Source organism: Populus alba, chromosome 7 (genome assembly GCF_005239225.2).
Source record: "Populus alba chromosome 7, ASM523922v2, whole genome shotgun sequence".
In the NCBI taxonomy this organism is placed as follows: Eukaryota; Viridiplantae; Streptophyta; class Magnoliopsida; order Malpighiales; family Salicaceae; genus Populus; species Populus alba.
Genome location: NC_133290.1, coordinates 2289587 through 2307172, shown reverse-complemented (window position 1 = coordinate 2307172; position 17586 = coordinate 2289587). Strand labels below are relative to the sequence as shown.

The 17586-nt window shown below is 35.0% G+C and overlaps 2 protein-coding genes across 4 annotated transcripts; both read right to left on the bottom strand.

The window, feature by feature from the left end:
* Window positions 1-1410: 1410 nt before the first annotated feature.
* Window positions 1411-5197, bottom strand: LOC118050527 (uncharacterized). Of its 2 annotated transcripts, none has more exons than XM_035060903.2 (3): window positions 4205-5197; window positions 2078-3953; window positions 1411-1958 (listed from the first exon to the last, which is right to left on the bottom strand). In XM_035060903.2, exons 2-3 carry the CDS (start codon window positions 3798-3800, stop codon window positions 1564-1566), a joined length of 2118 nt encoding a protein of 705 aa, XP_034916794.1. In that variant the 5' UTR covers window positions 3801-3953; window positions 4205-5197; the 3' UTR covers window positions 1411-1563. The 2 variants fall into 2 exon arrangements, with proteins under 2 accessions (XP_034916794.1, XP_034916796.1); XM_035060905.2 differs by having other exon boundaries at window positions 2078-3899.
* Window positions 5198-6112: 915 nt separating this feature from the next.
* On the bottom strand, window positions 6113-11620 carry LOC118050528 (myb family transcription factor PHL6). 2 transcript variants are annotated; one of them, XM_035060906.2, is made up of 8 exons: window positions 11389-11620; window positions 8841-9860; window positions 8163-8340; window positions 7909-7985; window positions 7747-7786; window positions 7428-7500; window positions 7257-7326; window positions 6113-6624 (listed from the first exon to the last, which is right to left on the bottom strand). In XM_035060906.2, exons 2-8 carry the CDS (start codon window positions 9492-9494, stop codon window positions 6298-6300), a joined length of 1419 nt encoding a protein of 472 aa, XP_034916797.1. In that variant the 5' UTR covers window positions 9495-9860; window positions 11389-11620; the 3' UTR covers window positions 6113-6297. The 2 variants fall into 2 exon arrangements, with proteins under 2 accessions (XP_034916797.1, XP_034916798.1); XM_035060907.2 differs by having other exon boundaries at window positions 8841-9825.
* Between the last annotated feature and the right edge of the window lie 5966 nt (window positions 11621-17586).

The following is a 17586-nucleotide window of genomic DNA, read 5'->3' as shown; positions in this document are numbered from 1 at the left end:
GTTTGAGATTGTAATATAAAGTGTTTTTTCAAAATATTTTTTATGTTTTATATTTTTTATATTAATAAATTAAAAATATTAACATGGAAGCACAATAAATATATTTAGATAATGTTTATCTAAAATAGGCATTTTTTCGATTTTGGAAAAGACTTGAAAATAGGCATCTAAATTTCGATTTTGGAAAAGACTTGAAAAACAACAGCTAGTATTTAGCTTTACACACGAGGAGAAGAAGAAGAGTTAATACAACCACTACTATTTATTAGTCTTATAATGAAAAGGAATAGAAAAGATATTAAATTTATATTTTAGTCATTAATTAATAAAAACTAAAAATAATTTAATCAAATCCAATATTTCTGAAACATAGTTGTGGGTTTTTGTGTAGCCTAGCAACATGGGCACAAACAAGTTGAGGTTGACATGGTTTTGGTGGATGTTGCCAGAGGTTCTTCGACCTCTTTGATTAAAGGGCCTTAATCCATGGAATCTACAAGGCGGCGGCGACGTATCATCCTTCAATGAAGAATCTACAGGTGGTACGATGCCCGCAGCTGCCAACTTTAGTACTGGAACCAGAGGCTCCGTGAACAACAGCACTGGAATCTGTCGCAGGTGGATTTCGAAACGCAGCAGGTCTGCTACGCGGACGACTGTTTGCATGGCCATCTGAATCAACAAACTCATGGCCACTTGAAGCAAACTTGGAGGAGATGGGTGGAGAACTCAGGAACAGCCAGGTTGTCTTCTAGGAGCTTAGTTTCAAGCTGCACCGAGGAAGTAAGGGATTACAAACAAAACACAGAACAATTACATGGCACAAAAGATGATCCAAATAAACAACTGGGTATGTTGGGAAAAAGATGATCCAAGAAAAAAGAAGGGAAAAATGGAATCCAAGAACCAACCATGAGTCACCATTTACTTCTACAAGGCTAAATCATGCGTGGTATAATAAACTGTCATTTAGTAATGCTTGAAAGATTATAGATCCTCATTAGAGAAGTTGCGAAGGGAGAAACTAAGTGAACGGTTTTGGAAGAAAGCATTTCAAATATGCAATACAGGAGCATGGCATTTGCAAACACAAACCAAAATCTCAAGCCTTAACTGTCATTTTGTGAAGGGCATCTAGAAATTTTTTGAATAACAGTTGGGCCATTGTTGAATTAGCAATTGAAAAGAGATGTGATGATAATCAAATAATAAATAGCTTGAGCTTTTATATTTGCATGGTGGGGAAAATTGCCTTCTGGTGGACAATTCATAGCGGTTAAGAACTCAATATTCTCTTATTTTAATACAATATTTCAATCAGTTCTAATTTCATTGGTTTTGGAACAATTAAGACAGCATTTCTCTGATATAATGTATTCCATGCCATCAAAATTAATTAGTGCGACAAAACGGAGGAGAAGAAAAAAATATAAACAGCCTACATTATATTTAGATACAAAGACTTCAGAAACAGAAGGCTAATCACAAAAGGATACGATGGTTATATCCCGTGCAAGAGCAAAAAAAACAAAAAACGAGAGAGCTACCACTACATTTTTGAGGTCATGCATCTTCAATGGGCTCCTCCTTTGCTTGAATTCCACAATGTCCTTCAGCTTCACTGCACTCTGAGTCCATCAATCCACGGTCACCATTTTCAGGCTCAACGTCCTGTGGTGCTTCGTCCACAACCCAGTCATCCATTGGATCAATCTCTTCACTAATAACATCGCTTCTGAAACCAGATCGTTTGTTTTGCACCTGCAAGTTGTAATGAACGAACGTTAAGTCCCTCAGTCTTTGTTGCTCGATAGGGTTCCTTCTATCCGTGAGGAGTTTCTCAGCCATACTCCTCTTCAGGCCATACCTAGATGCGCCATCACAGGTTTGGCTCAGAATTCTGACTGCAAATCTTTGCAGCTCAGGACATTGTTTCCCATAGGTACACCACCATTGAGCTGCATTCAAATTTACGGGGGCGTCGAAGTTAAGAACTTAGTTCATGGCCAACTCAATGAAGCAATCAAGATTAGAGGGAAGGGGGTAAAAGGAAACGAAACGAAGGAATAGCCTTTACCTGGAGAAATATTGATTCTTTCGACAATTGCTTTTCCCTCTTGAAAAGCACCTCTAGCATGTCTATACTCGTCAAGCTGAAATGTTATTTTTAGTTGAGTGCGCTGGTCTGCCACCATACGAACAACGCAACATAACAGCCCAAATGTAACCTCTGGGTCACTGTAGAAATCAGATGAATAGAACAGACATGGGTTCAAATAATAACCAGCTGCATGTAGAGGGCTATGGAGATGCGTATCCCAGATGTCATCTATTGCTGTCCACAAAGGTGTATAATCTGATTTCTTGTTTTTAAATTCCTTTTTAATTGTCTCTTTTACTTGATCCATGGTTTCATATATGAATCCCACTAGCGGTTTATCTCCCTCATTAACCAAGCGAAGAACACGCAGCAGCGGCACGGTTGCTTTTGAGGCCATCTCAGCTCCACTCCAGAAAGAGTGGTCCCCAACCAGATGAGCCACTCGCATTCCCTCCACGGTGGAAGACCAGACCGAGGTCTTCCACTCAATTGAATCAAACATTTCCTCCAAGTTCTTCTTTTCTGATAGAATATTCTCCAGGGTGAAGAAAGGCATAGCCAACTTCATCTTGGAGGGCTTTATCAAATCGTAGTCATCTATATGATTTCTCACAAGTTTCAAAACTTGTTTATGTCCATAGATGAACCTCGTGATGATCTTTGCCTTTTCCAGTGTTCTTCTGATGGAATCCATTGCCCCGATTTTTTCCAGCATGAGCTCAATGCAATGAGATGCACTCACACACCAGAACACACACCAATATCTTTGCATAAACTGCTCGCCTACAGCCCCCACCCAGCCTACTGTAGAAAAAGCTACAATTTGAACTACGCTGTCAATCCCAACCTCCTCAATAACTCCTTCCAGCAACAACTGTAAGGCATTCGCATCATCAATGATAGCTGAAACATCAGCTGAGCGGAGATAAGTTGGACCCCCAGGGCATTCCACAACAAAACTAACCAGGTTGCGACCCTTCTCATCAACCCATCCATCCAGCAAAACACTGCACCCAGTGCTTGCCCATGAACGACTAATCTCGTTCACATATGTTTTCATCTCCTCTACTTCATCATGGAGGATCCACCCTTTCAAATCTTGTAAAGAAGGAGCCTTATACTCTGAATGACCATCATCAAGACTGGCATTTATCATTCTCTGGAAGCTAGGCAAAGTGGAAGCACTGAAATCAAAACCCGTTTCGTAAAAGAATCTGCCAATGCATCTTTGAGCTTGCCTTGACATTACATTTTCCTTTGCTCCACTACTCATGGCTCTTCTTCTATTATTAACTGAAACATGTTCAGTCATATCATCTTCTACCACAGAGTGCATCTCTGCATGCATTCCACTCCCACAACCTCTGATTTGATTGGCATCCCGCTTCTTACGCTTAGCAGCGTTCAAGTCAGGGGAGCAATATCTCTTCCAAGGGAGATCTGGGTGATACAGATTCTGAACTTTATTGTCACGACTCGCTCTTTTAGTTTCTAACAACATGCTTCTGAATGATTCCCTCACATTTTCAGCGACCTTTTCACATGGCACTACATCCCCTCGTATACCTCCTACGTGGTACTTAAGACGGGAGAAGCCACTCAGTACTTTACCACAGTAATTGCATTGTACTCTTTTCTTTTTCTCATCAAGAGCAGCACCATGATCATGAATATTAATGGACACTTCACCAGCAGTCATCACGCTAAATTTAAGAGAAGAAGGAAATTCTTAAAATTACACAATCTGAATTTAGCAGAGAGCCCTCAATATGTGCAAAGTGTTCTCAGCAAGCTTCCGCTGCAAATCCACACAAAACAACTCAAGGGAATACAATTGTAGAAATCAATAGACCTGTCAAGTAAAGCCCATTTGGTACAAGCATATAAGAAATTAGACCAAAGAAGAAAATTTTCATCTTTAGACATAAAGGCCTAAACTTTACACATCAGAGAGTGAAAGTAGAAGAAAAAAGCCTTTTGGGGCAAACAATAACTAAGATTAAAGCTTACCCGCCAGAAAATATGTACAAATGAGAAGAAACGGCATGGTTTTACACATTCAAGAGACCAAAACAACGGAGAGAGTGGGAAAAAAAAAGTTACCTTTTAGAGTCCAGACTTCGAAAGCTAAGAGATGGGAAATACTCACAAAGAAGGAAGACTGAGAATTTATCTCCAAGAATCTATCACTCACCCACTCGGCTTTTCTTTCATTTGCAGCTTCTCTCTCTCTCTCTCTCTCTCTCATTTCTGCGTGTTCTCTAGTCTGTAACTGTAAAATGGTTTCGACTGAGAATCCCGAGGGCATTGAGGACACGTGCTTGAATCTATGTTGAATTATGTTCTGTCATTAAATCCTAACCCAACTCCACTCGAATAAGATTAACGCGCCTCCATACCAGTTGATGGTGGTGCTGATGAGGTGTTTAAGTGCCACTTGGAGGCGCTGCGGTTTGATCATGGCAATTGGCAGGTGCCGTGTGTAACAAACAGCACAAGCGACACTATTTTTTGAAAGAAATGCTAAAATAAGGCCCTTTACTATGCAATATACATAAATAAAACATAGGTAGAATTAACAGGGTGGTTGAATAATCATGTTTATACAGTTACAGACCTGATATATCTTTTGTTTTGGTACATATTTTTTCTTACCAGTTCATCTCATTATAAGCTAGTTCTCCACTCCTACCTTGTTGGTGAGGCTGGCTTTGTATTCCAATGGCCTCAGAAATCAGAAACGATATTCTTAGACAATGAAACTGAATCATGAAAAGGAACAAATCTGCTAGGAGGAACTCAAGATAGTTAAACCCAAAAGATAACGTTTCTGCAGGCAACGTACTATTTGGAACCAGTAGTCTTCACAAGAGTAATTAAATAACTAAAGCAATACTAACATCCATTGAGAAATGACCCCTCAAGAATCCTATCCCTTCCCTTGGTTGCCTGCCTGCACTATTTATGTCCGTGGAGAATTAAAAATTAGTGATGATGTTGAAAGATCTTCATTTGATTCCCTTTTGATACGATGTTGCCACCCGCATCCCCTAGCAGTCCCTGTTTCCAAGATGGAACTAGCATTATATAGGTGCAGGATTGACAAGGATCAGCCACAGCTAACAAAATTAGATGCAATGGTTCTATTGCTTTCTTTCTTTTTTCTTTTCAGTTGCATGGGATGAGCACCGAACTAAAAAGTTTGGTCCGAATGACTTGTATGAAGCTCGGTATGCAAGGAAATAGTTCACTTCAAAATGGTGGTAAACTTGCCAGAAAGAAAGTAATGCCTGTGAGAAAGCCTGCAATGATAATAGAGACACATCAAGCCTTCCAGCAGCATCAAGCCCATATCGTACATAAATCGGTGGCCCGAGGCGTCGGCCCGCATGACACCACTAGCTATATTAGATTTTTCCTCAAAATATATCTAAATATTATTAAAATATATGAATAATTTTATTTGGTAACAAAATAAAAATTAAATGAGAATAAAATAATCTTAAAAAAAAATAAAAAAACAATTAAAACTCAATTACAAGCAAATCAAGCACTGAAAAATAAACCAACAAAAAAATAAATTTTAAAAAAGAAATAAAAAAAATCAATTAGAGTTAGCATGCTAAATTTATGACCTCATCATGAAACTTGAATAGCTCCATATAAAAAAAATTGAACAAAACAATAAATGTCAGCTCTTCAGTACACTAAATAAAAGTGAAAATAGAAAAAAAATCAATTAAAAAATTAAAAAAAAAAAAAAAAACTTAAGTTGACCCAGGAAAACTCAATTAACCCATGATCCAAGATATGAGATCAGGATGAAATTGAAATGAAATAGATAAAATTAGAAAAAAAAAAAAAAAAAAAGAAAGAAAGAAAGAAGAAGAAGAAAAGCAACAGATAGTGTTTATGCAAGAAACATAATAATAATCACAACCCATAATAGTGAAGCAGTTAGCGCTCAAAGTTACCATGGCAGCAACTAGGGATATCTAACAGGCTCCGACAATTCGAAATGCTAGTTTTTCGTTTGATTCAAACAGCTAAAATGTCAAGAGATACAAATCAAGCAACTCTCAATTCAATTATACTATTTTACAAGGGATTGAAGGCCTACAAGACTTGTATTATCTTGGAGACTTCCAAACAATTGAGACCACCAAGTACTGGTAGCCGCAGCAAGGCCAGTGTTGTTATACAGGAGGATCTTCAACCACAGCATCTTCTGATGCTGATTCTGACTTTTCTTCAACACGGATCCTTTTCTCGGATGTTTGTTTTTCAAAATCATCACTGTCAGCTGCTTTATGCTTTGATGAAGGCAGGGGTGATGACAAGTCAGTTTTAGCCTCAGCAACAGCTGCCGGGGAAGGAGGTGGAAGCTCAGAATCTTTAGGTGGATTGGTTGATGATGACAAGCTTTTGGGAGAAAGTAAGGCACTGCCAGCATTCTGCTGCTCTATTATCTTTTGCAAATACCTAGCATGTTCCTCTATCCGTAACTGCAGAGTTCTCTGTACCTGCGTAAAGAATACAGGAACAAAGAACAAGTTATCCCAAAGGGGAAGATCAAAGATCTGCATTCAATGCATGTCTATGGAAATTATGAGAACAAATCCATACACCGCAAAGAACACTGATCTGCTTGTATGAATAAAGGTAAAAGCAAACTTATCCCAAGCCCTAGGTCAAAATCTTGTTCGAGAAATTGCCTTAAAGCTGCTGCATTTATATTGTCCTGTATATTCTAGTTTGAGATCCGATTCTTCATTAAAACAAAACAAACAAGCTATTTTCGCCATCAAAGTAAGTTTAAAATGAAAACTATGACATGACACTAGAAGAATTAGTTTACAACAGGGAATATTGATCTGCTCGTATGAGGGAAGGGAGGACAAAAGCAAACAAGGAAGAGGTTCGGGAAGGGAAGGACGAACAACTACAAAAAGGTAATGGCCTCAACCCAAAGCTTTCCCCAAAAGTAATCGAGCGATTATTTCAGTGTTGTCCTAACAACGAGGAAACAAGAATGGCTAGTCCCAGGACCACGGAGAATAAAGTATAGTAGCAGGTGCAACCAATTTATAGGAGCAACTAAGAGAGAAAGCAGGTAGAAACCAAACGGTAGTCACAAGTGAGGTGCATAACATACCTCAAGTTGTTCATGTAGCTGCTTCTGGACTTCCATTTGCATGCGAAGAGCTTCAGTGATTTGAATTGTCCTAGACATGAAAAGAGGGTAAAATTTCTACACATTGTTTGACAGAACAAAATGCCAAGATGTCCACGTGAAATTGAAAAGGCAAAATAGACCAGTACTAACCCTTTTTTCTTCACATCACCGTCAATGTTGATTGAAGCCACTTTCTTTTCTTCAGAGCAAGAAGCTTTCTTCTCTGTACAGAAAGGGGGGAAATCTCAACAATTCAGAAAAAAAATTGGAAAAAATAATAATTATCCTTGCATGCATGTATAAAAGCAAAAACAGATCAAAGAACCCACAAAAATTGCCATTTAACTATAGCACATAATCAACAATGGCACAGAGTCATGCACATTTTGAGTTATTCCTTAAGAGGATTTTGGTAATGATGATGATGACAATGATAAGCATGACTTCTTTAAGATTATGGATTCATCACCTTCCTTCTTCTCCGGCAAATACTTGGCAAGTCGGTATTTCTGAAAAGGAAAAAAAAATAAAGGGAAGGTAAAAAACTTTACAATTAAAGCATGCACAACTAAGTTCACAATGACTAATTCAGATTGGATGGATAAGTCTAAATATAACATAGATTGAATACCTGTAAGTGGCTTTTCACATGATAGATGGTCAGACCTTCGACGTTCATAAGCTTTAACACACCCTTTGGAGTAGCCTCTACATTTTAAAGCAACATTGAAACCTTATATATAAAAATTATTCCAAGGAGCCCGTTGAGGTGCTGTCATGGTTCAAATAATTCAGTGGTTCAAGCCTACTATCACAATAGAGACCTTTGAATGAAAAGAACAAAGCCTAAATCTTTCGGTAGAATAGACAACACGGGTTACTCACTTTCAGCCCCATCAAGCTTATTGACAGCCTCTACAAAGCGTTCGTGAAGCTCAGGCGTCCATCTCATCCTTGGCTTGTGTGCAGTGGATGAACCAGGGGAGGGGTGGCTTGAAAGTGCGTCAACAGAAGGAAATCCTGTGGCTGGTTTTGATGAAGTTTCAGGAGTTGCATATATTTCCTAGAAAACAGATCCAAAGAGAGGCATAAATTAGTTGAAGATGATGCAGCAGTCCATCATAGGCGTGTCTACATGTAAAAAAAAAAAAAGTTAAAAAAGGACCCTGTTTGCTGCATTCAATTGGGAGAACTTGCATAAAAAAGAGAAAATCTATTTATTTATTTTTTAAAACTGCAGAAAATCTCATCTTAAGTCATCCATTTTTCTTTAATTAGCAGAAAAGCATGTAGTCAACCAACAGAACCCAATATTGATTTAAGATATTGATAGGGGGTATACTCAATCCATTCAATTCTAACCATAATGAGTATAAACACCTCGACAATTTCTTTTTTGGTCCTATCTTATCAACTTTAAGGTGTGTGAAGTTTGGAAAGAAAAAAGACCCTTAAAATATAGATGATTCCTCTGGTTGACGATACAATTACAGTACAATAAAAGTACTTTCAGTGCATTCAACATAACCAGAATCTGATTGATGATTGCTATAATCCACTTACATCAAGCCCGGGGTTTTCTCCATGGTCTGTGATAGCTATTTCAAGTTCGTCAGACAAAAACTGCAGCTCCAATTGCTCTGTTAGTTCTAAATTGTCACCTGTATAGTTCATACCATGAAAGCTTCCCTCAGAAGCATTTCCAGACAAATTAAGAAAGTCTTTCATAAAAGCAGCTGAATGCTCCTGGTCGTACTGATTGCTTAAATCCTCACTGAAAAGCAGAGGAGATTTTGTTGAATCAGTGGCGGAAACGGAGTGGCTGTATGTTGGAGGATGTGGGAGAAACGGCAAATTTCCGAGCTGTCGATTAGTTTCAGAGATCGATGAAGATGACAGGTATAAACTTGTACAGAAGACAGAAGAGCGTTGAAATGTGCTCTTAGAACTTTGGACAAGGGAAGTAGGGGAAAGAGGGCTGTCTGGTCCAAATTTCAGACAATACATTTGATGTTGGGCTGTAGACAGTTGCATTTTACTTGGAGAACCGAGAGATTCTGTCCGTATCAACGGGGACGGGCGGGGAGAAGAAGATTCACCTGTCAATGAAGCTTGACAATCTGGTTTGCTGCTAAGAGAATTCTGGATTGGAAATAAGGTTGTGCAAAATGGTTGTGTGACTCCTTTACTGGTCTCACCGACAGCATGATGATTCATGATGATAGCCCAAACTTCATCTACCTTTCAGACAATCATACACCAGACCCCAAAATCCGGTAGAAAAGCTTCAAGGATGGAAACGATAGAGCTAGAGATGCAGGGTTGGAATTTTAGCAATATTTGTGTCCGGAACACTTTTCTCTCTTCGATCAGCACTGGGGTGTTACATTTCTGTAGCAAAAATTAGCTTCAGCAATCGTATGTTTATGATTGTAAGCTCGTTCCAGTAACAAGATCTGCCAATCAGTTATCTGCTAAATTTTACAGGCAGTTAAGCCACACGATCCACACAGATCTTGAAGTGGAAGCATCTCCATGGAGTCTCAAGCTAAATCAACAGCAAACAATTTTCTGATGAGAAACCTGTAAACCAGATAAGCAGTGCATAATTATAGAACAGTGATTTAAACACGGACAAAATAGCCACATCAGTGATTAGCAAGTACAGCACGCCCAAGCTGCCGACAAGTTACAGGGCAGAGTACAGTTCCATCACGAAATAACATCTAGAATCACTTGAACAACAGACTCCTTACAGGAGCCCGCCATAAGACTTCTAAGCATCAGAAATTATTTGTCATTGCCAACTCCTACCCGAACCCTAAACTCAAACAACAAAGTATATTGGTACTACATTAGACAAGGAATTAAGACTGAATAGGAAGAAAAAAACTAAGCAGCAGAGCAATCTCGGCTTTTCTGCTGTCCTGAATTCTATGATTACACATCCACAACTAAGGAATCTCAAGTATTGTGTCCTTTTCAGACATCCTCCCTCCATAAGGATTCTTGTCACACTAATGTATGCATCTCCAGCACCAGCATGGTCCATAAACTGGTTGCAGAAAAAACCTAGAAGAGGGTTCTCCAAAGGGTTTTGTATGGACACATTCCAAATCATTTGAGAAGGTATATATTAAAACCAATTTGTGATAATAGTTAAGGACAACATATTCGAAGTCCTTGCTTTAATTTGCTTGAAAAATGGAGATGCTAATGAGTCCTCGCTGTGAGAAACGTGAGTCTGTTACCTGGACATTTGTAACAGCACACGACTGACAGATGAATAAGACAGACACCGGTCACTGTAGCACTGGCTACAGTGACCGGCGTTGCTCGGCTACTACCACTGCCAGCCTATAAAGTGAAGAGCATTAGCCCCACCCCCAACCAACTCAGCCACCACCAGCAGACTTCCCAGCTCAAAGACAGTCGCTAGTTTTACTTTGCCTCTTCACCAGCATAAAACACTATTTTTTGTCAAATTTCATTTCAGATTGTAGCAAACACAGCAACTACAACCTGTATCATTGTCGGTATCTGTTAAAGCTTAAATCCCATGACAACTGCCACTAAACAAGCACGCAGGAACCAACTCACCTAGCTCGAACACACTTTTTAACTGCGACTCTGAGCAAAACCGCCACCTTCTTCTCCACCATGTCAGCATATACCACAAGCTTTAAAATTATTTCATATTTCTTATTTAGTTAAGATAAAAGGACAGACCTAAATAATAACCTGATAGACATGTGTCAATAAAACAGACCCCAAACTTTCTCACACCACTTAGGATAAGAAAAGATTTCTTCTTCTAAAACAATAACTCAAGAACCAAAATAAAAAAAAAAAAGCATAAACACTCAAAATGAGAGAAACCCAAATAGGATTAAACTCATATAACAGAAAAAGAATTCAAGAGGGCGCCAATTAATAAGCAAGAAAAAAAAAACTCACAAAGACAGAGTTGAAAGACAAAATGTCATGATAATGAGTCATCCCCGTAGAAGAAATCAGACAAAGAATCCTCAAAACTCAAAAGCAGGTGGTAAGATTCCATGCATCTATCCATGTCACAAGCAAGAAAAAGAAACGTTCATCAAAAACTCACCTGAGAGTATGGGATCTTTTTTTCTCTCCTGTTTTCGTTATGCTTGCTGAAGGAAGAAATTAAGACGGACAGACAGATATACAAACAACAATGTTAAGGCGCTTTGAATCTAACGTTGTATGCTGTCCTAGGGAGAGAAAAAAAAGGATACAAAACACAGGCTAAACTAGAATCCTAAAGAAACTGAAGGCAGGGGTGAAGTCTTTGAGAGAGATTTGGCTGCGGGGAAAGAGTTTTTAAGTGGAGAAAGAAGCATCAAGTTGAGATGATGATTGATTGCCTTGTGGAGATTACAGAGGTTCACAGGCCGTGGGAGTGAGTGAGATACACGGACCAATGGCAGGTGAATCTTGGTGGTCTGTCTTTTCTGAAGTGGGGCTTACTTGTTGTGCCTGTGGGTGGGATCTTGATTCCATCATCTAAAATTAGAAACTTTTTGTGAGTCTTTTAGCTGAGCTCATCACCATCCTCTTGATTTAACTGCGTTGTTGTGTTTTGTACTTCGGGTGTTGCTCTATCTTTTACCGCTTCCCCCTTTGTTGGACTAACCTATCTCATCCTCGTCTACTTCCCATTGACATCTGTCTCTGCCATTTTCACTTCTTACCACTCTGTTGCAATCCTTCCATGAGTGCAAAAAAATCTACATGATTTTTGCAGATTTATTTAAGCTACGTGGTGAATTACTACATGCATTTGTTCTTGACTTATTCTTATCATAAATCATTCAAGAAAAAATAATCTTTAAATTAAGAAATTGTAGTTTAAAAACTACGACAGAAGAATTATAAAAATCTTATAGTTTAGACAAATAAGATTGGAGTGATTAGGAAGTTGTATGTAACTTGTGTTGTATCTAAGATGTTTTAATTTAAGTATATGTTTTCTTGAGGAAAAATTATTCTGCTCATCTTATAATTTAGTTGTTTTTTATGCATGACTATTTGGTCATTAAAGTTCTGATACTATATCAAAAAATCATCTTAATCCAGTAGCTTAAATTGTTAAATAAAGTCACAATATATGATTTATATTATTCTCTAAGACACTTACTCAAGTAAAAGTTGTTTAATCTTGAAACTTGCAAAGACTTGTATTATATTGTTCTTAATTTCTATTACATAAATGAAGATGGTAAGGTTTAAACTCGTAATCGCTTGGTCATTAAAGCTTTGATGTTATGTTAAGGAACCATCTTAACCCAATAACTTAAATTCTTAAATGAGATTTTAGGATATAATTTATATTATTTTTTAATATAAAATATAAATTTTAATTCTTAAGAACACTGTAAAATAAACTAAGGTATTTTTTTTTTCCTTTCGTGAATAAAACTATTTTTGTAAACCCTACGGCATGCACTACTGTGATGTATGATTTACAGCAGACAAAATAAAGTATTGCTCCTTGACCGAGTGCGCAAGGCAAGCAAATCACTACATGGCCTCTCCGATCTTCCATGGATTCATTATACTAAATAAAACACACAATCGATCGATAAATATAAAAAATTAAAAGAATCAAAACAGCATTTTTTTTATAAAAGAATTCAATAAAAACAAATAATAGGTTGATAGCTGGGTTTTAATCGTCTTAGTGAATCAACTTGAATTTTAAAACAGGTCAATAAATTTTTTATTTTCTTATCTAAACTGGTTTAAATAATCAACCCATTAAGGTATTATGGGTTCAACAATCATGATTGCATGAAATCATGTAAATTCTATTTGTTTTTGTATTTTAAAAAAAAATATTTTTTTTATTTATTTTAAATTAATATTTTTTAGTGTTTTTAGATTATTTTGATATATTCATATCAAAAATAATTTTAATAAAATAAAAAATATATTTTTAAATAAAAAATATTTTTTTAAAAAATTATATCGTTACCATACATGCCATGACATGGTCAGTCTCAGTAAATCAAAAAAGGCTAGATAGATCCAAGGTCTTCTTCACGTGAAAACATCACAGTTTCTTACACCATTGGACTGTCCTGGATTAGGATATTTTTTAGAGTGTGTGTTTTTTAATATGTATTAAAATAATATTTTTAAATTTATTTTTAATATTAATATATCAAAATAATTTAAAAACATCAAGAATAATACTAATTTAAAATAAATAAAAAATAAAAATAAAATAAATCTTTTTTAAAAATACTATTAAAATATAAATGCAAAACAGTACGCGTATTAATGATGAAAAGCGAGACGCAGTTCGGAAAATGATTAAAAAAAAAGGATGTGGGCCCCGTAACATTTGTTTTCTAACCGAAGATTAAGAAACGTCGACATGCAATTGCCACTTGTCAATGAGATGTATTATTGATTGTGTCGACATGCCAGTGCTTGTTTCTAATTGGTGTCACCTCCAACATACCAGCTCCCACTCCCTCTTATTTTATTTGTTCTTGTCTTTTAAAAACATTTAAAAAAATATATAAATTTCTTTATTTATTACAAATTAATTTTTAGTATTCTTAATTTTAAAAGTATCAAAATATTATTTTAATATATTTTTAAATAAAAACTATTTTTAAAAAATAAGGTGTAAATACTGTGTACGGGGTTTGGCATAATAGACCCCACACACGAAAGTATATAAAATATGCGTTGTTGGATCGAATTATTAAAAAAAAAAAGAGGAGAGGAATCCTTGTGCGAGATTCAATCCGGCTAGATGGAGGGAAGAGAGGATATAAATATTGGCATGTTCATGGCCATGGTGCCATGTCCGTAACAATCACTAAAAGAGTTTTTTTTATAAAAAAAAAAAACTGTATCATGATTACAGTTTACCATTTCCATGTCATCAAGGGTTGAAATAATGATTTTTTAAAAAATATCAATTTGAATTTTAAATTTTTATTTTGTATAATTTAGTTTTTTAATTAAAATTAGAACTTAATTGTGATTCTTTTTATTTTAGTGATTTTTTTTTACTAACTGGTCCCTTTAATTTTTTAAAAATTCAATTTCAATACTAAATATTTTTTTACCAGTTTTTGTTTTTTGGAGGAGAGAGAGGCTCGCCAGATTTCGACATAAAAAGAAAAGGTTGTCGTTGACGACGATTCCAACCACTAAAACAATTGTTTTTTTCGTGTCAAATGATTTTATATGATAAAAAAAGTTTGAACCAGGTGTTTCTATTTTACTTAAAATTGCCAAAAAAATAGATTTCAGCTCATTTTTTTTTTTTCTGGTTTTGAGGTAGTTTTTTTTAGCAACCACATTAGCTGAAATTTAGAAATTCAGACAATGTATCATCTATTTTAAAAATATTATGTCGTTCGCCTTGTTAACTTAAAAAATAAAAGTCCCGAGTGCGGCCCATTTCATAACATGTTAAACATTTGGTCTGGCTTACCAGGCTTGGTAATGCCTAACCTCATTCTTTTTTTATTATTAATATCTTTTTATGTGTGTTTTTTTACATAATTTTTAGCTTTGTGTTTTAATCAATAGCCCTCTCAATGATTTTTTTTTCCTATTTAACACTTTAAAAATGAAGTTAATTTTTAAATTGTAATGGGTGTATTTAATTTTTGAGGAGGTTAGCATGGTTTATTTGTACTTTTTTATATTTTATATAAATTAATTTAATTTTTTAAAATGAAAATGTTTTGCATTTTAGAATAATTTAAATACGAGCATCATTGCATAATATTTTATTTCCTTTTATGCAATTTAATAACTTTTTATGTGTGTTGGTTTTTATTGAAGATTTATCAAATTTAACAGGGTAAATGATTCGTGTTATAATATTAGATATCTTTATTTATACTTGTCTCTCATTTTTTCCAACTTTGATTCTATTTATTCTTAATTTCATTTTATATTGAATTATCTCGATCTCGCAATCTTGAATGCATGATAGACAAGTAATCTAGACATATCTCATGTCCAGGTCACAAGTTTCATGTGCTGGCCCAGTTTTGCTCGGAATGATGTTTTTTGTTTGTTTGTTTTTAACTCATTTTTATTGTATCATTAAATTAACCAAGATTTAATCTTGTTATCAAATTTATTTTACTTCTTTAAAAACATAATGGTCTCCTAAATCTTTTTTTTTTTGTTCCGTCTTGCTGCATTGTGCAAACCATCAATCCATTAGTATAAACTAAAAAAGGTGGTTTTTTTATTGTACACCACGTCACAAAATACTATTCATTTTAATAGTATTTTTTAATCTATATTTTATTTTATAATTTTATACTTTAATATTTAGTTTACTGGAGATCATGCTTCATAATTTATTGTGATTTGTTTTATACGTGATTAGCTTGACCTAGTAACTTGTGTCGCGGGTTTTAATAGTGGAATCAAGCTTTTTTTTTTCTTCTAAGATCTGGATTGCATATATATACATGGATGCATGTCCACGAAACAAAAGAAAGGTTAAATATTGTGGTAGCTTTTGTAATTGTAGTTTTAAAAAAATTGTTTTATAAAAAAATACTTTGTCACAAAATACTATTCATTTTAATAATATTTTTTAATTTATATTTTATTTTATAATTTTATACTTTAATATTTAGTTTATTGGAGATCATGCTTCATATTTTATTGTGGTTTGTTTTATACTTGATTAGCTCAACCTAGTAACCTGTGTCGCTAGTTTTTATAGTGGAATCAATATTTTTTTTTTTTAAGATTTGGATTATATATATATATATATATGTATGTATGTATGTATGTATGTAAACAAGTATTTATATATTATTAAATATGTATTTTTTATGATTTACTTAGAAACAATCACGAAACAAACACATTAAGAAAGACAAGGAGGGGTGTGGAAAATGGGAAGACACATATAGCTCATGGAGGGTGGGAATGGGCATGGAAGGGGCGGGGGGTAAACCAACGTGTCACTTTCACCATTCTTTTTGTGGTATCAAATTGAGGAAAGGTGGGGTCCCTGTGCATTTCTCCTTTTCAGGCAGGCAGTGGGTCCCAGAATTGGGGGACCAATCATCTTCATTTTTTCTTTCATTGCATGTTTCATATCAGAACAAACTTCCAACGTCGATGACGAGGTTTGGTACCAACACTAATATCTTTCTTTTTTTTTCCAATAAAAATAAAAATAAATAAATATACAGAGCATAATAATTTGATCAATGATACAGATTAAACACTATAATAATATAAAAACATATAAAATATAATCACCCAAAAAAAACCAGTATTGAATGTTGTCATCCCTAATTTTAGACACTACTGAGAGATATCTATTCAAATTACAAATTTTTTACTATTTTTTATGTATTTATTTACAGGTTGATTCTTTATACACATACAGATAACAAAGAAAAAAACAATAAATCACATTTTTTGAATCAGTTTTAAAATAATTCTTCATCGATAAAAAATTAGTATAAGCTAAAAAATAATAAATTATCAATCACTAAATCCTTGTTATTTATATAAATTCTTCCTATATATGTTAATCTATATTTAGTGATGATTTTTTTTTAAAAAATAGGCGTCACATCACTTCCTTTTGTGTCGTCGATATAAATTTCTTTTGTAAACTGTGCATATTATATCGATTAATTATTAATTATCATGCCCGGCACGGTCAAACGAAGAATCATTATCTTTGACAATAATGATTATTTCTGATAATAATTTTTTTATAAACAAAGGAAAAAAAAAGAGGAAATAAAGATAAAAGGAAAAGGCATGTAAAAAAGAAAGGCAGGCCAAAATACGCGCCAGCCTGCGAGCATGGGCCTCTATTTTGAAGGCTTGCGGATGGAAGAGCATGGGCTTGTATCCATAATTTCCTTGTTATTTAACCAGCGTGTCATTTACCTCATCTATAACCTTCGCTATGCCATTGATGTTCTTTAAGCCTGTTGGTATGGGCCTGAGTTGGTTGGGTTAAGCCTGGTGTATGCTAGCCAGTCCGGCCCAGACCAAGATTTGATCCAAAAAATACTTGTCTGGTTTCTGGCTGGATAAATGACTGGGAGAAGAGGGATAGGAGAACTTTTACTATTTTTTTTTTTAAATTAGTGATAGAAGACAGCCCATTAAAAATATAGTCTAAACTCAAGTTCATGCATAAGACTATAGAATATTTCAAAAATAAAATAAAATAAAATAAAATTTATACATCATATTAAAAAAAATAAAATTATTATGAAAAAAAGGGATGAGGTGGATCTCTCGCCTCCTCAAGTAA

What these genes read in the sequence shown, in the direction of transcription:
- LOC118050528 (XM_035060906.2), bottom strand. Translation starts at nt 9,494, where the DNA reads ATGAATCATCATGCTGTCGGTGAGACCAGTAAAGGAGTCACACAACCA. An exon ending in GAGAAAACCCCGGGCTTGAT is followed by an intron (nt 8,341 to 8,840) that starts GTAAGTGGATTA and finishes TCTGTTTTCTAG; the next exon opens with GAAATATATGCAACTCCTGA. An exon ending in TAAGCTTGATGGGGCTGAAA is followed by an intron (nt 7,986 to 8,162) that starts GTGAGTAACCCG and finishes TTTAAAATGTAG; the next exon opens with AGGCTACTCCAAAGGGTGTG.
- LOC118050527 (XM_035060903.2), bottom strand. Translation starts at nt 3,800, where the DNA reads ATGACTGCTGGTGAAGTGTCCATTAATATTCATGATCATGGTGCTGCT. An exon ending in AAGAATCAATATTTCTCCAG is followed by an intron (nt 1,959 to 2,077) that starts GTAAAGGCTATT and finishes ATTTGAATGCAG; the next exon opens with CTCAATGGTGGTGTACCTAT.